A 23,965-nucleotide genomic window follows, 5' to 3' on the forward strand; every position below is an offset into this window, starting at 1 on the left:
GTGTCGGACGGTGGCCGAGGGCGGAGGCCCTGGCGGACCGATCCCCAGCTATTGAGACTGGCTATTGGGACATGGAATGTCACCTCTCTGGTGGGGAAGGAGCCTGAGCTAGTGCGTGAGGTTGAGAGATACCAGCTAGATATAGTTGAGCTCACCTCAACGCATGGCCTGGGCTCTGGAACCAGTCTCCTGGAGAAGGGCTGGACTCTGTTCCAGTCTGGAGTCTCCTCGGTGAGAAGCGGCGAGATGGGGTGGGTATTCTTGTATCCCCCCCCAGCTTGCTGCCTGTATGTTGGCGTTTTCACCGGTGGACGAGAGGGTAGGTTCCCTGCGCCTTTGGGAATAGATCCTGACTGTTGTTTGCGCTTATGCGCCGAATGACAGTTCAGAGTACCCACCCTTTTTGGAGTAGCTGGGAGGGGTGCTGGAGAGTGCTCCATCTGGTGACTCTATAGTCTTGCTGGGAGACTTCAACGCTCATGTGGGCAATGACAGTGAGACCTGGAGGGGCATGATTGGGAGGAACGGCCTGCCCGATCTGAACCTGAATGGTGTTTTGTTGTTGGACTTCTGCGCAAACCACAGTTTGTCCATAACGGACACCATGTTCGAACATAAGGATGTTCATAAGTGCACATGGCACCAGGACACCCTAGGTCGCAGGTCGATGATCGATTTTGTAATCGTATCATCAGATCTGCGGCCATATGTTCTGGACACTCAGGTGAAGAGAGGAGCTGAGCTGTCAACTGATCACCACCTGGTGGTGATTTGGATCAGGTGGTGGGGGAAGATGCTGGACAGACCTGGCGCACCTAAACGTATTGTGAGGGTGCGCTGGGAGTGCCTGGCAGAAGCCCCAGTCCGGGAGATCTTCAACTCCCACCTACGGCAGAACTTCGACAGCATTCCGAGGGAGCCTAAGGACATTGAGCACGAATGGACCATGTTCTGCACCTTCATTGTTGAGGCTGCTGCTCAGAGGTGCCAGGGTGCTGGAAAGGAGAGTCCATCCGTTAGTCGAACCTCGGATTCAGGAGGAACAATGCGGTTTTCGTCCTGGTCGCAGAACGCTGGACCAGCTCTTTATCCTCTCAAGGATATTCGAGTGTGCGTGGGAGTTTGCCCAACCAGTCTAAGTGCTTTGTGGACTTGGAGAAGGCATTCGACCGTATCCCTCGGGGTATCCTTTGGGAGGTCCTGCGGGAGTATGGGGTGTCTGGCCCATTGTTGCAGGCCATTCAATCTCTGTACAACACAGTGAAAGCTTGGTCCGTATAGCCGGTAATAAGTCAAATTAGTTTCCTGTGGGTGTTGTACTCCGTCAGGGCTGCCCTTTGTCACCGATTCTGTTCATAATTTTTATGGACAGAATTTCGAGGCGTAGCCAGGTGGCAGAAGGCTTCTTCCTTGATGGCCTCAGAGTCTCATCTCTGCTCTTTGCAGATGATGCGGTCCTGTTGGCTTCATCAAGGGGTGGCAGGTGGAGGCCCCGTGGTAGACCCAGGACACGCTGGAGAGATTATATCTCTCGGCTGACCTGGGAACGCCTTGGGATCCCTCAGGATGAGCTGGAGGAAGTGGCTGGGGAGAGGGAAGCCTGGGCTTCTCTGCTTAGGCTCCTGCCCCTGTGACCCGACCCCGGATAAGCAGAAGAGAATGGATGGATGGATGGATGGATGGATGGACGGATGGGTATATTACAGCATATTGAACATTTGGTCACAACTTCTTTATCTTTGTTTTAGTTCTATATCAAATATGTACCACTTCTAACACACAACAACACTGACAGAATCAGTCACAGGTAGGCTACATCCTGTATTAAATATATTGTCATGAAACTCGCTGTGGGAGGCAGGTGGAGGACCCCAATGCAGGACTCACTAGGCAATGGTTCAACTCAAATATCTGAAGCTTTATTGCTAGAGGCATGAAACTAACAGAGCAGAAAACTCACTCAGACAGAACTATACACAGACAGGTGAACACACAGTGGGAGGGATTCAAAATACAACAGCAACATGACAAGGAACAAGGGAAAATGCAGACACTATATACACCAGGGTAAGAAAGCAAGTGGAAACAGCTGGGCAGGAACAATAAGATAAGATAAGATAAAACTTTAATGATCCCACGACGGGGAAATTTGTGCATTACAGCAGCCCAATACAGAGAAAAATGAAAAGGATGAGTAAGAACAAATAACTAAACTAAAAACAAAAATAGAATAGAATAAAATAAAATAGCAAAAATTTATACACATATCTGTTTTTCAATAGATTTGACTCTGGGTCGTTGACCACCTCCCCCACCCCTCAGCTCCCATCTGCCCCCTTCCCTATGCTGACCCCCCTCTCTCCTGGTGCAATGCCATCATTGCCTGCGCTCTCCTCACCCTCACCCACAGCGGAGCCAGCCCCATCAACCACCCAAACCCAGCCTCACATCCACCTCACAGCTGATCAGGTGAGAAGTCAGCTCAGGAAGACGAAGATCAGGAAGGCAGCGGGTCCAGATGGAATCAGCTCCAGACTGCTCAGGGATTGTGCAGACCAGCTCTGTCAGGTGGTCCTGCACATCTTCAACCTGAGCCTGAATCTGGAGAGGGTTCCTGAACTGTGGAAGACTTCCTGCATAGTTCCAGTGCCAAAGATCGCACATCCCAGGGAGTCCAACCACTACAGACCTGTGGCCTTGACTTCTCACCTGATGAAGACCATGGAGAGGCTCATCCTGCACCACCTCCGCCCACTGGTGAGCTCAGCGCTGGACCCCCTGCAGTTCGCCTACCAGCCTGGCATCGGGGTGGACGATGCCGTCATCCACCTGCTGCACAGATCCCTCTCTCACCTAGAGCAGGCAGGGAACACTGTGAGGGTCATGTTCTTTGACTTCTCCAGTGCTTTCAACACCATCCAGCCTGCACTACTGAGAGGGAAGATGGAGGGAGCCGGAGTGGACAAGCAGCTGACGGCATGGATCATCAACTACCTCACCAACAGACCACAGTATGTGAGGTGCCATGACTGTGTGTCTGATGTAGTAGTCTGCAGCACGGGGGCGCCACAGGGCACTGTCCTCTCACCCTTCCTGTTCAGTCTGTACACCTCAGATTTCAGGTACAATTCAGACCATTGCCACCTACAGAAGTTCTCAGATGATACGGCCATCATCGGATGCGTATCAGATGGGAACGACCAGGAATACAGGGGGGTCATCAGTGACTTTGTCGGCTGGTGTGAGAACAACGCACTCCAAATCAACGCCAGCAAGACGAAGGAGATGATCATAGACTTCAGGAGGAAGCCACCCCCTACAGCACTGGTGAACATCCAGGGAAAGGACATTGAGACAGTGGTCTCCTACAAGTACCTGGGTGTTCATCTCAATAACAAGCTGGACTGGAGTACAAACACAGACGTCCTGTATAAGAAGGGCCAGAGTCGACTCCACCTGCTGAGGAGACTGAGGTCCTTTGGTGTCTGCAGGACTCTGTTAAAGACTTTTTATGACTCAGTGGTAGCATCCGCCCTTTTCTACGCAGTGGCCTGCTGGGGGGGTGGATGCACCGAAAGGGACAGGAGCAGGATCGACAAACTGGTGCGGAGGTCTAGCTCTGTGTTGGGATGTCCTCTGGAGTCTGTGATGGTGGTGGGTGAGAGGAGGATGTTAGCAAAGCTGACATCCATCATGAACAACCCCCATCACCCTCTTCATGAGACCGTGGGTGAGCTGAGCAGCTCCTTCAGTCAGAGACTGAAACATCCTCGCTGCAGGAAGGAGCGCTTTCGCAGGTCATTCATCCCAACAGTAGTTAGACTGTATAACACATCATAATGTCTTGAGTCACTTGGACACTTTATCTACACTGCCATCACTTTATCCATACAGTCAGATACATTTTATTTATTACACTCACCCATATAATGCATACCGTGTATGCTGTGTACCTTACCGGCTACAAATGTATATAATATTTTGATATCTTTATATAGTGTTTGACGTGTGTGTATATGTGTGTACATGTAAATATATATATATATATATATATATATATATATATATATATATATATATATATATATATATATATATATATATATTTATGTATATAGTGCTTATGTATATGTGTATAGTTTTTTGCTATTTTATTTTATTCTATTGAATTTTAGTTTTAGTTTTTAGTTTAGTTATTTGTTCTTACTCATCCTTTTTCATTTTTTCTCTGTATTGAGCTGCTGTAATGCACAAATTTCCCCGTCGTGGGATCATTAAAGTTTTATCTTATCTTATCTTATCTTATCTTATCTTATATACATAAGCACTATATACATAAATATATATATCAGTGTCAATACCAATACCAATATCAATACAGGAAGCAAAACTAAATACAGAACACAAGATACTAAGAACTGCCAAAGTAAAACAGGAAATGACTAAACACCAGGACTGAGACATGTCACCTCGACAGAGAGAAGATAAACAATACAAGAGACAGACTACATGTGGGGGCAGCAAAGGACTAAGCAGAAATGAGACTAGAACTGAACATGTGAAGCGAAGGAAAGGCAGGATAAACTGAAGCAAAGTAAACAGTAAACATAGTACTGCACAAACACCTGAAACACGGGAATATCCAAACCCTATAATAAACTAGAAACCAACCCCAGACAAGCTGAAACAAGACAGAGGTTATTAAATACACAGAACTTCAAACAACAAAACACAAATCACTGGGCAAAAAGCCCAGGAGCACAACATATGCATTTATATGATTCTGTTATATAATTATACTAAAATATACTAATTATTGGTATCCATCCCCAGACTGATGTAATTTCTCTTTTAATAAAATGAGTAAATAACAAAAACACTGACGTGAACAAATAAATTCACAATAGGAACTTTTCTGTTTTCCTGAAATCAGTTTTAGTCATGTGATTTTTTTTCTTGTACATGCATTCAAGTAGCTTTTCTTTCCTTCAAAGTGGATAGCTAACCAACCCCCCCCCCCCCCCCCCCCCCCCCCCCCAAAAAAAACAAAAACAAAAAAACAAAAAAAACAAAACAAAACACTGAGATACCTTTCACAAAACAATGTGCAGAGCACTATTATGCAAGCACCTTGCAGTTGTTGTACCTAAAGACCCAACATATTAATCAAACACATGTTCACTTGCATTCATGATGAAACGGTGGTGGTCAGTGGTCAGTTATTGGTCATAATTCATATGGGCAAGTAAATGGTGCTTTAAAGAAAGTCCTTAAATGTGTTAGTGAAATTTAGGTTGATTAGAATAGAACAGATGAATGAATGATTTGCAGCATGATTTGTGGGTTTCCTTCAGTCTGATTGCCTTGCTTCACTGGAGGAAATATGAGGGACCTTTTGTGCAGAAAACATACTCACGTGCATTTTTCTTTAAAATGTGTTTTTGCTATTTCACTTTTTTTTTTTTTTTTTTTCTTCATTTAAGTGGACTGACCCTTTAATTACAACCAGTGGAGTGCTGATAACGTAATGACGCTCTCACTGTAGGTACCAGCAATATGCCTCTCTCACTCTTCCTCCGCTCGCTCTCCCCCAGTATGTTTAAGCTCACTCTACCACAGACAATCTCACTCTGGCTCATCTCGAACATCATGCAGCAACCATCTGCCAAAGGCTAGCCTGCTGAGGCAGGAAGAGCGTGAGCATTAGCTCATACTACACAGCGTGCAGGGATTGTGGTCACTAGATATGTGAGCTGCGGGAAGCAGCTCTGCCTCGTGCTGCAAAAAGACGGCAGGATGGCGAGAGGACGGCGGGGTCTCGTGGCCCCTCAGAACACGTTTCTAGAGAACATCGTCCGGCGGTCCAACGGTAGGCTGCCGTTCTATCCTATCAGTACACCTGGATTTAAACGGTGGTAGCATGTTTGTTCTGTGTAATGTAATGTCTTTTTCTTTTGGTCATTTCACCTTCAGGCATATCCACATGAACACCAATTTAGAAAAACAAAACCGGCATAGCTGTACTTTCTGTCTACTGTTGCTAGTGTAATTTCGTGCCATAGCCATAGTCAGAGCTGTGGAAGACTGCAGGGAATGGTAAGAAACCAAAAAACTGACAAACAAATATTGTATAAGGCTATTATTATTATTAGTTATTAGTTATTAATTATTATTATCAGAAAACCTAATTCCAACTATAACTGTTTCCATAACGGACCCAGACTTTTCTCTATTTTTTATTTAATTTTTTTTAACCAAAGTTGTCAATATTTGTGGGTACTTTTTCATTATTCTTGTATGGTGTAGCACTGCTGAAAGTACTCTTTAATTAGTGAGACAGTAACAGGCTCAAATTACAATAACTGGGGGCTTATGAGATGTATTTTGACTGTTACAATAACTATACATTTGACCTTACACCTCCTTGGAGCAAAGGAAGTAGACAGATTTATAGTCAATCTCAGCAACAGAAGAGGATAAATTTTTCCAGGTAAGTATCCAGCTCTATAAATACTCTAAAAGTCAGTGACAAGTCTATTGCTCCTCAAATCTTTTTAAATAAAATAAAAAATTATTCTAATAATCAGCAAGACAAAGTTTAAGTGATTTCCTTTTAACCTGATACACAAATTGTTACTTTCTACCTGCTGTGGGCTTGTTTCCTTCAACTGTAGCCACATAGGAGGAATAAGTAATTCACTTGAACCCGATTCAAACAAAATCAGATGGAAATTGTATTGCAACATGTTGCCATTACCTTTGCTGAAAGCTGATATTATCCTGCTAGATACTTTGACACCTCAGTGAATTTAATTTAAATTAATTTAATTAGAAAAAAATCAAAGTTGCTCATCTGCCTTAATTCAAACTGACACTGCTCTGCATTTATATTTAGATGCACATCTTTTAACCTTCATTTTTAGAAAACTGTATTGGGCCATGTCTCCTCTATACCCTTATTCAATTTAATATGTTCATGAAAATAACTAGTTCATATGTTAAAGTGTTCTTACCTTGAGTACCAGTACCAAGTAATTTTCCTGTTATTATTTTCCCTACATCAAAACCTTCAGCTTTCTGTCATTTGGTATTTTGAAAGCAAGTCTTGAACCTATTTTTTTTAACCATTTAATAGCAATTTAAGGTTCTGCTTAATACAACATGATATGCTTTACATTCAAAATAGTTTCAGATTTTAAACGTCAAAGCATTGTTCATATGTACTGGAACTAATTTTGCCATGACAGGAAATGCCAACGTGTCAGGAATGTTGTTCTCAATAATATTTGGGGAAATTACTGGAACACTAAGGGACCATTCACAATTATGAACATTTTCCAAAGTGTACAAACCATACGCCGGGGGAGGGGGTTAACACCCAACGTACGTTTTTTGAAATAGTTAGAAAATGTTGATCAGAACTATGTAATTTGAGCACTGCCACCTGACCAATGCCCGAGGCATCCACTCTCGTTCACTTGTATACAAGGGTGAAAGTAGTTTTAAATTCTTGCCAGTACTATGACAAACACACACACACACACACACACACACACACACACACACACACACACACACCTATATATATATATATATATATATATATATATATATATATATATATATAGGTGTATATATATATAGGTGTATATATATAATATATATATATATATATATATATATATATATATATATATATATATATATTGCCTGCCTGGATAAGGCAGAAATTAGAATCACTTGACAATGTGGAATATATTTTTGCCTCTGTCCACCAAAACTTCTAGACAGAAATAACCACCAAACTTTCGCAAACCTCAATCCTCTTGGCAACCACTGTGTTTTGGAGCTAAATGTGCTCTCATGTAGCATAAATGAAATCTCCAGTCATAAGCAGTGTTTTTGAGCTGTGCTGTGTTGCTTAAATTGAGCATGAAACACAATTAGTTCATCTCTATTTGCTTTTAACTGAGATAGTTTGTCACAAGCAGTCTGATATAAACAACATTAAACGGTGAAGTTTTAACCTGTTAATTGGCCGAACCAAAATCACCAGAAAAAACTATGCCCTCTGGTTATTATTGGCTCTGGAAAACCCATGTTGTTGCCCATTAACTGGCCGTGTCCTGTCCTCTGGTATGTAGTGCGTTTTATATGAAAGGCTAGACCCACCCATTTTGATTGACACCTCATCCGGCCAATTGTATTAAGAAATGGGTTTTCCAGAGCCAGGGTTTTCCAGGGGTGTCACATAGCTTTTTGGTTGATTTTGGTGCAGCCAATTACATGATTGGCCGGATGAGGTGTAAATCAAAATAGGAGGATCTAGCCTGCCATATAAAACGTACTACATCTGTGCCGCTTATGGGACGTGGCTGTCCGTTGCCGAAATCCTCGATCTCTGAGGGGAGAGAAGGAAGGTAGAGACTTGAGGCTCCAGCATAGCATGAACAGTTCAGAAACAATTTGAAATGAGAAAAAAAACAGCAATTTATTAACTGATTAAGTTGTGTTTTAGACTGCTTATTGCTAGCAGATCTATTCTGACCCAAAGTACAGCCGTGACGGGTTCTGAATGACAGCTTTACAGCAAACAGCTGCCGGTACTGCGTACCGGTCCAGAATCTTTTAGTGGTACGCAGTACTGGACCATACCGGCTTACTTTCACTCCTGCTTGTACACCACTGCAGCAATATGGCCTCTGGTCTCACAGATCAGTTTAAAGGCCTCATTTAATTCTCTAAAAAAGGCCGTCATTGATTCACAAAATGACTCCACTGATGATAATAGGCAGGAACAAGCGGTGAGTTCTGCAAAGCAGTTGTGGAAAGCAGCCAAAGCCGCCAGATAGGAACAATAGGTACAGTATATCTGTTTATTTGTGCAATAATACAATGTTTTAATAGATAGGAAAGAGTATATTTTATACAATGATTTCCAGCATTTTTCAACACCAGGATGTTTTAATAATACCTATTACATTAAAATACAGAAGAACCAAGTGAAATTATATATCATGAAAAAAGATCAACATTTTCTTTGAACGCTTTTGGCGAGGGGGGTCTGAAAAAGAGTACTGTATTTTTCGCAGTATAAGGCGCACTTAAAATCCTTAAATTTTCTTAAAAATCGGCAGTGCAACTTATAATCCGGTGCGCCTTATGTATGAATTCTTGTTGTGCTTCCTGACCTTGAACCAATTTTATGTGGTACACTGCGCTCAAAGATCTGTCAAAATGTTTTATTGTGACTTTGTTAAGGGATGCTTCATAAATATTGACATTTTCCAGAGCGTACAAAGCGTACGACAGGGGGGAGGGGGGGGTGACACCCAGCATACGCTTTTCAAATAGAAAATGTCGGTCCATCTGTGTAATTTGAGCGCTGCAATCTGTCCGCTGATGGCCATTCACTTGCACCACCACTGCACCATTCCGTGGTCTGCAGCGGTATGGCCTCAGGTCTGGCAGATCAGTTCAAAGGTGTCATTGAATTCTCTAAAATAGGCCATCATCGATTCACAGAATGACTCTACTGACGATATTAGACAGGAACAAGCTGTGAGTGCAGCGCAGCAGGTGTGGAAAGCAGCCAAAGCCGCTGGAGATAAATAGAATAGAAGAATAGAATAGAATGCCTTTATTGTCATTATACAGGATGTACAATGAGATTGGAGGACCACTCCTGTTCAGTGCCATGTAACAGAAAATCAAACTCTCTAAAATAAAAATATTATGAAAATATTATAATCTAGTATGATCAATATAATCAAGAGATATACAGAAATAAACAATGTGTAAAATATACAAAAAATAGCATGTATAAAAATATATACATACATTGGTGCATCTGTACATTGTAAGAAAAGTAAATATGTGTATACATATAATAATGAAGATGATGAATATTGCACTTGGTGAATGAATATTGCACTAGTGAATGAATACTGGATATTACACAATATAGGAATGTCAGATATTGTTCAGTATGAATAATATAATATTGCACAGTTACAGTGGGTGAGTGTGTGAGTTCAGGGTGGTGATTGCTCTGGCGAAGAAACTGTTCTTGAGTCTGTTTGTTCTGGCTTTGATGCACCTGTAGCGCCTGCCAGAGGGCAGAAGGTCAAACAGGTCAAAGCCAGGGTGTGAGCTGTCCTTGATGATGTTCCTGGCTCTGCTGATGCAGCGGGAGGTGTAGATGTCCATCAGGGAGGGGAGAGGGCAGCCAACGATTCTTTGTGCTGTCTTGACTACCCTCTGAAGCCTGACCCTGTCTGCCTCAGTGCAGCTGCCGTACCATACTGTGATACAGTACGTCAGCAGGCTCTCAATGGATGAGCGGTAGAAGGTCAGCAACAGGTTTGAGTCCAAGTTGTTCTTCCTGAGGACCCTCAGGAAGTGAAGTCGCTGCTGAGCCTTCTTGATAACAGCTGTGATGTTATCTGACCAAGAGAGATCAGCAGAGATGAGGACACCAAGAAACCCGAAGGTGTGGACCCTCTCCACACGCTCGCCGTTGATGTAGAGGGGAGCTGGGTCAGTCCTGTGCTTCCTGAAGTCGATGATGATCTCTTTGGTTTTCATGGTGTTCAGTACCAGGTTGTTCTCTGAACACCAGGCTGTCAACTTCAAGACCTCCTCTCTGTAAGCTGCCTCATCTCCCTTCGAGATGAGTCCGACCACTGTGGTGTCGTCAGCAAATTTGACGATGAGGTTGTTATTGTGGGCCGGACTGCAGTCATGGGTGTAGAGGCAGTACAGGAGGGGGCTCAGCACACAGCCCTGTGGGGAGCCAGTGCTCAGTGTGCGGGTGGAGGAGAGATGGGGGCCAAGTCTCACAGTCTGGGGCCGGTTGGTTAAGAAGTCCTTGATCCAGGAACATGTGAGAGGGGGGAGGCCCAGGGTGTGCAGTTTGGTGGTGAGAATGTCCGGGATGATTGTGTTGAACGCTGAGCTGTAATCCACAAAGAGCATGCGAGCATAGCTCTGCTGCTGCTCCAAGTGGCTCAACACAGAGTGGAGAGCTACAGCGATGGCGTCCTCTGTGGATCTGTTTGCTCGATATGCAAACTGATGGGTGTCGAAGTGGGGGGCAGGTGGTCTTTGATGTGCTGGAGAACCAGCCTCTCAAAGCACTTCATGATTACCGGTGTGAGGGCCACAGGGCGGTAATCATTTAGGCTGGTGACAGATGACCTTTTGGGCACGGGGATGATTGTGGCTGTTTTTAGGCAGGGGGGGATGACTGCTTGGGCCAGGGAGTGGTTGAAAATCCTGGTGAGAATCAGGGTGAGCTGGTGGGCACACGCTCTGATCACCTTGCCAGGTACTCCGTCTGGTCCCGTAGCCTTCCTGGGGTTCACTGCCAGGAGCACGCGCCGTACCTCATGCTCCTGGACAGTGAGTGGGGTGCAGCCTGGTGGGGGGGGCAGGACTGGAGCAGATGGGTGGTCCTGAGGCATCTCAAAGTGAGCAAAGAAACAGTTAAGTTCCTCTGCTAGTGACACACTCAGGTCTCCTGCAGTCACATCACAGCCTCTGAAGTTTGTGATGTTCTGAATGCCATGCCACACCTCCCGTGTGTTATTGCTGGACAGATGGGACTCTATTCTCCTCCTGTAGTCCGTTTTGGCTTTTTAATTCCTCTTTTCAGGTCAGCTCGAGCAGCACTGTACAGAGCTCTGTCGCCTGACCTGAAGGCAGCATCACGGGTTTTGAGGAGTGAACGGACCTGGCTGTTCATCCAGGGTTTCTGGTTAGGGAAAACCCGGATGTTTTTGCTGACAGTCACATTTCCGATACAGAACTTAATGTAGTCCAGTACCGTCCCTGTGAAGGTTTCAAGGTCCTCATGTTCGAATAAGTCCCAGTCTGTGTATGCAAAGCAGTCCTGTAGGTCGGAGAGTGCGTTTCCAGGCCAGGTTGTAATGGTTTTTACAGTAGGCCTGGCTCTCCGTCTGAGGGGGGTGTATGCTGGGGTGAGCAGCAGGGAAAGATGGTCGGACTGGCCGAGGTGGGGGAGGGGTTTGGCTCTGTAAGCGTTCTTAATGTTGGAGTAAACATGGTCAAGAGTGTTCTCCCCTCTTGTGGAACATTTGACATGTTGGTGGAATTTCGGGAGTACAGTCTTTAAGTTGGCCTTGTTAAAGTCTCCCGCGATAATAAGAACACCGTCGGGGTGGAGCCGCTGTTGTTCGTTAATGGCGTTCAGCAGGACAGAGAGCGCCCTGCTAACGTTAGCATCGGGAGCTATATACACAGCTGTGACGATCACTACTGTTAGCTCTCTGGGTAGAAAAAAGGGCCGACATCTTACAGACATGTACTCGAGGTCTGGGGAACAATGTTTGTCTATGATTGTTCCGTTGTTACACCAGTCCTCATGCACGTAAATACAGAGACCCCCTCCCCTGCTCTTACCGGAGTCCTTGGTCCGATCTCCGCGTAGCAGAGTGCGGCTTGCTAGCTGCACGCTAGCATCGGGAATGTGGGGGTTTAGCCAGGTCTCGGTGATAATCATTACACAGCAGTCACGAACATAGCGATTTACAGCCAGCTCTAACTCTAGGTTGTCCGTTTTATTTACCATGGACCTGGCGTTGGAGAGATACAGGCTCGGCAGAGGAGGCCTGTGTGGTTGGCATTTCAGCTTCAGCATAGAGCCGGACCTGCAGCCCCGCTTCTGCTTTCTCTCCCTCCGCCGTCGGCGGCGCCTTCCAGACCCGATAACAATCCACGGAGCCCCCGGCGGTCTCGCTATGTTGTCTGGGATGTTATGAGTATAGTGAAAATCACTCGATACTGATATCTTGTGCCGGTAGCCAATGTCCACAAGATCCTGGCGTGTGTAGCAGTTGTTTGCAGAGACAAATGCACCAAAACTAACAAATATGAAATACAAAAAGTACAAAAAAAGAGCACCGAAAGGAAGAGCCGTGAGCCGCTGCGTCTGTGCGCGCCGCCATCTTGAGCTTCAATTCGGCAAGTAGTGGAAGCATTGTTCCAAAAATGGAAACCATACGCAGTAAACCACAGAAAACTATGATGGATTTTCATCTATGCTGGCCCGGATATTTGTGCGTAATCTGGCCATCGGTGGCCGGCACTGTTGCCAACTTTTGTGTAACAAAACTCGCTGTGGGCTGTCTCAGAAATGCTAAGTAGCTAAAGGATGAATCGAAGTCCGGGTGTGTGTTTGTGCTGTCCCCCTCTGTGCCAAAGAGAGGTCCGAGCGCTGCCACAGCGTATGAAAGGATGCAGTACGAGCGCTGTATGTACACAAAACACGGTGACAGCGGAGTTTTCAGGTTTCTGGTGTTGTGTCAAAAAGGGATTTCCTTTTTTTTTTTATGTTTTTTCTTTGCTTATATCGGTAAAAATACTGGTGCACAGGATTTGTGAAGGGCTTACATATAAAATGAAGAAATAACTTGTTCTTACCCTCATTAATAACGAATATATTGTAGCGTCTGTTAAGACGTTGAAGAAGATGGCGAGAGATTGCCAGCAAAAGTTGCCCTTTTATTAATAATTAAATGGTTGCTGTGTGCCGCAACCAAAACAAAACAGTAACAACAACGAGACTGACTCGGATAATGACGGGAGGGAACCCGGCATGCTTAATACCGAAATCGCCCAACTGTTCAATTCAGACACTGAAGATGAGGAATTTGATGGATTTGTGGAAGATGAATGATTTAAAATGTGAGTGTATTTTTCTGTATTTGTTACAGCTGAACCATATTCTGAGTTATTGTGAATGAGTTGAATAACATTTGACTTACCTGACGCTTTTGTTTTGCTCTACATATGTTTTATCATGCGCCTTATGTATGAAAATAGACCCGTTTATTGATATTGCGCCTCATAATGCGTTGTGCCTTATGGTCCGCAAGATACAGTACTCTTTGTACACTTTGGAAAATGTTGATAATTGTGAATGATCCCTAAAACAAACAAAAATGCAGAGAAATTTGTGTTAATGGGCTAGTTCCTTAAAATAAGAGAAACTATAATCCTTTAGTTGTTTCTTTCAGTGAAGGTGCTGTTGGCTTGGTTTCTCCAACTTTTAAGATATTTGGGATTTTTGCTGCAGTATTTGTTTTATGGTTTATGGCTCATTAAAATTCTATAAATAGTTCTATGAATAGAATATTATTTTGGAACAGTGACTGACTGAAGTGGACTGAGACGCTGGTAGCCAGATTTATTGTAGCTAACACAGTCATCTGACAGGCTAACTCCCAGGTACTCTGATTAGCCTAGTGTTAGATTGTGCTAATAAATAAGCTTATTGCATCCACGTTTGTTCATTGCTTCAGCTGTCTCCTTTAACTACTTTCCCTTTTCAACTTTTCATATTAGCATAAGACACAAGCTAGTGTACTCCTAGTGCTGGTCCCACGAATAGATGAATGGGGAGGGTTGTATCAGGAAGAACATCCGATGCACAAGATCAAACATTCAGAACAGAATGGGATACCCATTAATATCCCTATCTGGCAGACATACAAAATGTAATACCGTAATATCAAAGAATCCATAGGTCTGTATCTGTTGGAATCCGCTCTAGCCACTCCCCCAGTTTGGGGGGTCACTGCCCTGAGTGTTCAGAATACCACAAGGACTGTTACCTTAGCCTTCCATATCCTCTCTAGTTCTTTACTAAGCCCATGGTATTAATCAATAATAATAATCAGGATTATTTTGGTCAATATTAAAATCACGATTATTTAACAGGATTACTCACTGACTTTGTAAACACACTGCATTTTTTTGCACTTAAAGTATAGTCAATAAGAACTTTAGTGCACTTCTACAATCTCTTGAAAATTAATATTAAACAAAATAAAATACAGAATATATAAATAAAATTATAAAATATCCATCCATCCAGCCATCCATTTTCTTCCACTTATTCTGGGCTGGGTCGTGGGAGCCGCAGCCTAAGCAGAGAAGCCCAGACCTCCCTCCTTCCAGTCAGGCTGGTCCATCATAGCCCAGAGCAAACAGAAAACATGTTCAATTTCAGGCTAAATCAGAATTATTCAGGCCGACATAGCAAATGCTGGTTATACTGGCAGGGCTGCAGTGTTCGTGTTGCAGATGGTGTTTTACATGCGGTGCGACCAACAAAATTAATAAAATGCCGGAGCTCTTTTTCTTCCCAGGTCAGTTTTGTTTCCAGGTTTGAACATATTTGTCCCTCCAGTTTTTCCACTTCTTTGCTCATTCCCTCACGTCCATTCCGAGAGTTTCGGCAATCTCCAGGAATTTGCTGGCGTTTGTCTTTATATTGAGTCCTTATGTTGATGCTATGATTATTATTCCTTATATTGAGATGATTGATGATTGTTAGTCTCAAACTGATAAATGAAAAACCTCTGGGAAAAGTAGTCAGGAGTGCACATGAGGAATATGCGGTGCTGAACAGACCAATCAGAATCATTGTGGACTGCATCGACCTGAGGTATTGTTACATTATTATTGATACAGGTGCAGGTCAGGTTACACCAAAAAAAAAAAAAATGTCAGGCTACACCATGGGTTACTGTGTCGAATTCAGAGGGGTTTACAGTTATGGTGTAAGCCCCGCAAAGACCCAGTGCAGAACCATAATTCTGGATTAGAGTATACTTGCAGAGTGTAAAGTGACAACATCATTTTAATAACAATATTTTTGTTGATTACACTGTTTTTGTGATTGTTTAAAGCCAAAATCAAAATTCGATTAATTTGCACAGCTCTATCATCCACTTCTTCTATTTGCCAGTGGTACATGCCGTGCAGGAATCTGTCCTTCCATCACAGTTGTTGTTTTTTTCTTCTCTTCGTTCTCAGGTTTCTGCTACCTGAGTTATTCACTAAGCACACGATCATTTATGGCCATCTCCCTAATGTACTGATGGATTTTTGTTGTTTCATCTAGTATAGTGGTTCTGACACTCGCTAGTTCTTGGCCTCCTTCCCTCCGCTTAGGGTATAGTCTCAGGGTGCTTGGGGTGAAATCATTCATGCATGGAAAGGCGCTAGCTTGTCTTTATGTCAGTGGCTTCTATCTCATCTTCCCAACAGGGTAGCTGACACCTGGAAGGACATATGTGTTGATTGCCCAGATATTGTTCTTCCCATTTAGAATTAGAATCTTTAGTGTCACTGGACAGGTAAGTTGCACAACAAAATTTGAAATACAGTCCTTCTAGGTGCCTCAGACAATAAATAATAAAAGTATGAGTGATAAAAGAATTAATGAAATACAATACATAATACTAAATAAAATTTAGAAGAATAAAGCCCCGATACCCACCTCCCCCCCCCACCCCCCACTCACACACACACACTCAGCACTACCACCCCACATCACTTTCCATTGGAAAGCACAGAGTTCAGTTCACTGATGGCCCTGGCATAAAAGCTGTCCCTCAGTCTGTTTGTTCTGGCCTTCATTGTCCTGAAGCATCTGCCTGATGGCAATAACAGAAACAGAGTGTCCAGGGTGTGAGGGGTCCCGGAGGATGTTCTGTGCCCTCTTCTGGCAGCGGGCATTGAATAGTTCCTGGAGGGAGGGAAGGAGACAGCCTGTGATCTTTAGAGCCATGTTGATAACTTGCTGGAGTGTTTTCCTGTCTGCTGCTGCACAGCTGCTAAACCACACGCACAGACAGTAGGTCAAGATGCTCTCTACAAAGCAAAGGTAGAAGGACACCAGCAGATTTTGGGTCAGATTGTTGCTCAAGAGAACCCTCAGCAAATGCTGTCTGTGTTGGGCCTTTCTGACAATGCTGGTTGTATTAAAGCTCCAGGTCAAATCGTCCTCCAGATGCACTCTCAGGAACCTAAAATCTGAAACCAGCTCCACTTTGTCCCCCTCGATGAACAGAGGTTGAATGACATTTGTTGTCCTCCTAAAGTCTGCTACCATCTCCTTTGTCTTAGTGATGTTCAGGATGAAGTTATTCTCACTGCACCACTTTGACAGCTGCTGCACCTCAATTTTTCAATTTTAATTTGATTTATATATATATAGCGCCAAAACACAACAAACAGTCGCCTCAAGGTGCTTTGTATTGTGGGTAAAGACCCTACAATAATACAGAGAAAACCCAACAGTCAAAACAACCCCCTATGAGCAGCATTTGGCGACAGTGAGAAGGAAAAACTCCCTTTAACAGGAAGAAACCTCCAGCAGAACCAGGCTCAGGGAGGGGCAGTCATCTGCTGTGACCGGTTGGGCTGAGAGGAGAGAGACAGGACAAAAGACACACTGTTGAAGAGAGTCAGAGATTAATAATAATTAATGATTAAATACAGAGTGTACTATTTACAAAGTAAATAAGATGAATGAAAAGAAACCTAGCAACCTAGGCCTATAGCAGCATAACTAAAGGAGGGTTCAGGGTCACCTGATCCAGCCCAAACTATAAGCTTGATCATGACAGAAAGTTTTAAGCCTAATCTTAAAAATAGAGAGGGTGTCTGTCTCCCGAATCCAAGCTGGAAGCTGGTTCCACAGAAGAGGCGCCTGAAAGCTGAAGGCTCTGCCTCCCATTCTACTCTTAAGTATCCTAGGAACCACAAGTAAGCCAGCAGTCTGAGAGCGAAGTGCTCTGTTGGGGTGTTATGGTACTATGAGGTCTTTGAGATAAGATGGGGCCTGATTATTCAAGACCTTGTAGGTGAGGAGAAGAATTTTAAATTCTATTCTAGATTTAACAGGGAGCCAATGAAGAGAAGCCAATATGGGAGAAATCTGCTCTCTCTTTCTAGTCCCTGTCAGTACTCTAGCTGCAGCATTTTGGATCAGCTGAAGGCTTTTCAGGGAGCTTTTAGGACAGCCTGATAATAATGAATTACAATAGTCCAGCCTAGAAGTAATAAATGCATGAATTAGCTTTTCAGCATCAGTCTGAGAAAGGATGTTTCTAATTTTAGAAATATTGTGCAAATGTAAAAAAGCGGTCCTACATATTTGTTTAATATGTGCATTGAAGGACATATCCTGGTCAAAAATGACTCCAAGATTTCTCACAGTGTTACTGGAGGCCAAAGTAATGCCATCCAGAGTAAGTATCTGGTTAGACACCATGTTTCTAAGATTTGTGGGGCCAAGTACAAGAACTTCAGTTTTATCTGAATTTAGAAGCAGGAAATTAGAGGTCATCCAGTCCTTAATGTCTTCAAGACATTCCTGCAGTTTAACTAATTGATGTGTGTCATCTGGCTTCATTGATAGGTAAAGCTGAGTATCATCTGCATAACAATGAAAATTGATGCAATGCTTTCTAATAATACTGCCTAAGGGAAGCATGTATAATGTAAATAGAATTGGTTCTAGCACAGAACCCTGTGGACCTCCATAATTAACCTTAGTGTGTGAAGAAGACTCCCCATTTACATGAACAAATTGGAGTCTATGAGATAAATATGATTCACTGCAGTGCAGTACCTTTAATACCTATAGTATGCTCTAATCTCTGTAATAAAATGTTATAGTCAACAGTATCAAAGCTGCACTGAGGTCCAACAGGACAAGAACAGAGATGAGTCCACTGTCAGAGGCTCTGAGAAGATCATTGGTAACCTTCACTAATGCTGTTTGTGTACTGTGATGAATTCTGAAACCTGACTGAAACTCTTCAAATAAACCGTTCCTCTGCAGATGATCAGTTAGCTGTTTTACAACTACTCTTTCAAGAATCTTTGAGAGAAAAGGAAGGTTGGAGATTGGCCTATAATTAGCTAAGACAGCTGGGTCAGTGATGGCTTTTTAAGTAGAGGTTTAATTACAGCCACCTTGAAGGTCTGTGGTACATAGCCAACTAATAAAGACAGATTGATCATTTTTAAGATAGAAGCATCAATAACTGGAAAGACTTCTTTGAGCAGTCTAGTAGGAATGGGATCTAACAAACATGTTGCTGGTTTGGAGGAAGTAACTATTGAAGTTAACTCCGAAAGATCAACTGGAGCCAAAGAGTCTAAACAAATACCAGCAGTGCTGAAAGCAGCCGAACATGAAGATAAATCTTTGAGATGGTTATGAATAATTTTTTCTTGTAAAGAAATCCATGAAGTCACTACTAGTTAAAGTGAAAGGAATACTCGGCTCTACAGAGCTCTGACTCTTTGTCAGCCTGGCTACAGTGCTGAAAACAAACCTGGGGTTGTTCTTATTTTCTTCAATTAATGATGGTAAATGGACTAGTTCTGATATAGTGCTTTTCCACTCAGATATGAGCACTCAAAGCGCTTACACAACACGTTTTTTACATTTACCCATGCACACCCATTCATACAAGCACTTCCATGATTAATTAATTAAGCTAAGTGCTTTAATTATCTAACATTCACTCACATTCATACTCCGACGGAACGGTCGGAGAGCAACTTGGGGTTAAGTATCTTGCCCAAGGATACATTGGCATGCAGCCTGCAGTAGCCAGGAATTGAACCACTGACCTTCCGATCAGTAGGTGACCTGCTCTACCTACTGAGCTACAGCCACCCCTAAAGTAGTAAGTGAGTAGTAAGATGTCCTAGCTTTATGGAGGGCTTTTTTGTAGATCAGCAAACTCTTTTTCCAGGCAAAATGAGTATCTTCTAATTTAGTGAGATGCCATTTCCTGCACTGCCGCAGACCGTAAGACTCTACAGCGAGTAGTGAAAACGGCCCAGAAGATCACAGGGACTTCACTTCCATCAGTTGAGGACGTCCAGACGAAGCGTTGTCTGCGGCGTGCTCGCAGTATTCTTAAAGACCCCTATCACCCTGCTCATAGACGTTTGTCACTCTGCCCTCTGGCAGGTGCTTTAGGAGCCTACGGACCAGGACAACCAGACTGAGGAACAGCTTTTTCCCCAGAGCTGTCTCCCTACTGAACTCTGTTCAACATTAACACTCACTTACGTCCTGGACATTGACTGCACTACATTCATTTACATCACTTGTTACATGGTACATCACTGTATATTGTATATTATCATAGTTTTACTCATTCAGCACATCTTGTATATATATATGTACACATAAATACATCTATCTCATATTGAGATTTAAATGATAAATTATTTCATACATATGTATAGCACCTTATCTTTTATATTTCAACTGTATATTATGTCCATAATACCTCTTATATATTCTCATTAATATACTCACATGCATATTCACTATATTCTGTTACTGTTTAACTACTGTTTATTGCACTACTGGTTAGATGCTAAACTACATTTCGTTGCCTTGGACTGTACATGTGTAATGACAATAAAGTTGAATCTCATCTAATCTAATCTTCTGATTTGAAACTTTCCTTTTCAGAGGAGCCACAGTATCCAAAGTCATATGCAGTGAGGATGTAAAACTATTGACGAGATAATCGACCTCACTGGGAACAGAGTTTAGGGAGCTGCTCTGCACTGTGTTGGCACTGAAGAGCATAATAATGAAGGAATTAGATCCTTAAACTTAGTTACAGCACTTTCAGAAAGACTTCTACTGTAGTAAGATTTATTCCTCACTGCTGTGTAATCTACATTAAACCTATAACACTTGCTGGTTGCTGCTGATGCACCTGTGACCTGCCCTTACCTCCCGTGAACAGCTGGTTAACACCAAGCATATCATTGCTAAGACATCTGAACAAATGAACTTTGAATTACGCGACCATTTGTCCTATCAGAAAAATTCAAACGGTTTCTGAAAGCTGAGAAATTGCGCTTAACAACCAATATTGTGTTAGTACGGTATTTATTGGTGGACGTCCTCGAACAGCAGGACGTTTGAAATACTCTGTGTCCTGGACAACATATTTGCCGTTATTGGGTTAAAGTAATTCTAAAGGTTAAGAAAAGATCAGACAGCAGGGGGTTTTTAGGAAATATTGTTAAGTCTTCAGTTTCTATGCCATATGTCAGGACAAGATCCAGAGTGTGGTTAAAGGGATGGGTGGGCTCATTTACTATCAGTCTGCAGTGCTCCACAGTCAGGTTGATGATAAGTGAAGAAATAAGGTGAAAATATCTTTGGTGTAGCCCTTTTTATAAATCTTCCACCACTTTCTATGACCATCTGTGATGATTTTTCAGCGAGCAGTGGCTGCCATGTTCACTCTTCCACATCCAATGTCAGTACATCCTACTGTGTCAACTCTGCAACTGTCTGCCGTCTTCTGTGCGGAGTTTGCATGTTCACTTTTGGTGTGCTGGCTTCCTTCCACAGTCCAAATACATGCATGGGGTTAGGTTAATTGATGATTATAGATTGGCCATGAGCATGAGTGTGTCTTTATGTGTTAGCCCTGTGATAGATTGGTGACCTTTGCAGGGTGTACCCCGCCTCTCACCCTATGGTAGTAGGGATAGTCTCCAGCCCTTCTTTGCAACCCTAAGGTGGCTAAGCTGAAGAAAATGGATGGCTAGATGACAAGATTTTTTTCCATTTTCTCCAACCCCACTTTAAGTGCATTGATGTCCTAAGATTTAAATTACAGAAGCAGCAGCCAGTACACAGGAAAAAGTTCGTAACTGCATATATATATATATATATATATATATATATATATATATATATATATATATATAAGATAAGATAAGATAAGATAGTGTTTATTTGTCACATGCACAGTTATACACAGTACAATGCACAGTGAAATGTATTTTGTACCTGCAACCTTATATACACACACATATAAATAAGAAGAATAAAAATTAAAAAAAAAGTAATTCACACTATACACTATACTCTATATACTATACACTATACACACTTTTATAAATTATAATATTTACATTGTGCAATAATGGTCCAGTTAGGGCTCAGAGTTGAGCAGACGGATGGCTTGTGGGTAAAAACTCTTCTTCAACCTTTCAGTCTTAGCCCTCAGGCAGCGGTAACGCCGGCCTGATGGGAGCAGGGAGAAGAGAGAGTGTCCGGGGTGGCTGGGCTGTTTTAGGATCTTCATGGCCCTCAGCCTGCACTGCTTGGTGTAAATGTCCTGCAGGTTGGGGAGGGTGGTTCTGATGGTCCGTTCAGCTGAACGAACCACCCTTTTTAGGGCCATGAAGTCCTGCTTGGTGCAGTTTCCCATCCAGGTGGTGATGCTCCCACGCATGATGCTCTCAATGGTGCAGGTGTAAAAGTTCCTGAGCACCTTGAGTGGGAGCTTGAAGTCTCTCAGCCGCCTGAGGAGGTAGAGACGCTGTCTGGCCTTCTTCACAGTGATGTTTATGTGATGAGTCCAGGACAGGTCCTGTGAGATGGTCACTCCCAGGTATTTGAAGGTGTCCACTCTTTCCACCTCAGCACCACTGATGACAAGTGGATGGTAGTCCCTCTGCTGCTTCCTGCTGAAGTCCACGATCAGTTCCTTTGTTTTGCTGACGTTGAGCAGGAGGTGGTTCTCCTGGCACCAGTTCTCCAGGCGGGAGACCTCTCTCCTGTAGGCTGTCTCCTCATTGTGAGAGATCAGTCCCACAACAGCAGTGTCGTCAGCAAACTTGATGATGACGTTGGACTCTGACGTGGCCTCGCAGTCATGGGTGTACAGTGAGTACAGCAGAGGGCTGAGCACACAGCCTTGGGGGGATCCAGTGCTGAGGGTGAGGGAGGATGAGGTGAGGTGACCCACTCGTACCACCTGTGGTCTGCTGGTCAGGAAGCTGTGAACCCACCTGCACAGGGATGGGCCCAGGCCCAGGTCCAGCAGCTTAGAGACCAGCCTGGAGGGAACTATGGTGTTGAATGCTGAGCTGTAATCTACAAACAGCACTCTCACATAGTTCCCCTTACCGGTGTCTATGTGTGAAAGGGTCTTGTGGAGGAGGAAGGATATGGCGTCATCTGTGGATCTGTCTGGCCGGTATGCAAACTGTAGTGGGTCGAGGGTGGTGGGCAGTGAGGAGGTGATGAATGTCTTGATGAGTCTCTCAAAACACTTCATCACCACAGAGTTGAGCGCTATGGGCCTGAAGTCATTGGGGCTGCTGGGGTGTGGTTTCTTTGGGACAGGGACTATGATGGACTTTTTATATTTTTTTTTTTATATATATATATATATATATATATACATATGGAGTTACATATATCCAAATGACATACATACTCGAGAGGGGATTACAAACACCACACAGCACTCGTAATATTAAATCTAACCCCTAGTCCAAATGAGACTATGTTGGAACCGATAGTTGCAAATTTCATGATTTGAGAGTTGTTGATGCGTAATATTATGGACACCTTTCAGGTAGTACCCAGAACGTTTAGTTTTAAAGTTTGACGTTTGGTGCTGTGACTCAGCTTCAAAAAAGGTTACCACACGCCTACAGGATGCATCCTGCCGTAGAGAAGGATGATGTGAGCTGAGGTTCAGCTCTTAGGAATGCAATGTCTCACACACACACACACACACACACACACACACACACACACACACACACACACACACACACACACACACGCGCACACAGAATCACACCATCTTTCCATCTTACCTCCATATCTTAGTAAGTCCTGGTTTGTGGCAGAAGAAACTATTAAAATATCTTTGAATAAGCACAAATTCCTTCATACAAATGTTCTTTATATGCTAATTGGCCAATGGCAGTCAACAAGACAAGCAAATTTCTGCATCCTTATTGTTCTTGTTAAATTCTGGTTCAGTATTTGGCTCTGTGTCAGCAAAATGGTTAATTAATTAAATGCATGATCATGATTAGGATAACATTGATCGCAGAGCAGCAAAAGTGATGCAATTAATTGTTATTTTTTGATTGCCATATAATTAGCAGTAATTTTCCAAAACCAATGCATTGCTTAAGAGTTAGTGTCATGGTCCTGGGCCATGTGCCCAATGTGTTTTATTCTTTTAGCTTCTGTTATGCTCCCAGTTTGTTTTGGTTTTGATCTTTCATCTTAGTTCCTGTCTTGTTATTAGTTATTGTTTACATTTTGATTTCCTGCTTCTCT

General features: G+C 43.1%; 1 protein-coding gene across 2 annotated transcripts in view; it reads left to right on the forward strand.

Moving 5' to 3' along the window:
• Positions 1 to 5,796: 5,796 nt before the first annotated feature.
• The window catches only part of LOC115776833 (potassium voltage-gated channel subfamily H member 1-like), a 138,476-nt gene continuing 120,307 nt past the window's right edge, over positions 5,797 to 23,965 (forward strand). For both annotated transcript variants that reach the window (XM_030724615.1, XM_030724616.1), the window contains exon 1: positions 5,797 to 5,869. In XM_030724615.1, the coding sequence (XP_030580475.1) occupies positions 5,797 to 5,869 (73 nt within the window). The remainder of the gene's footprint in view (positions 5,870 to 23,965) is intronic.

Source organism: Archocentrus centrarchus, unplaced genomic scaffold (assembly GCF_007364275.1).
Source record: "Archocentrus centrarchus isolate MPI-CPG fArcCen1 unplaced genomic scaffold, fArcCen1 scaffold_38_ctg1, whole genome shotgun sequence".
In the NCBI taxonomy this organism is placed as follows: domain Eukaryota; kingdom Metazoa; phylum Chordata; class Actinopteri; order Cichliformes; family Cichlidae; genus Archocentrus; species Archocentrus centrarchus.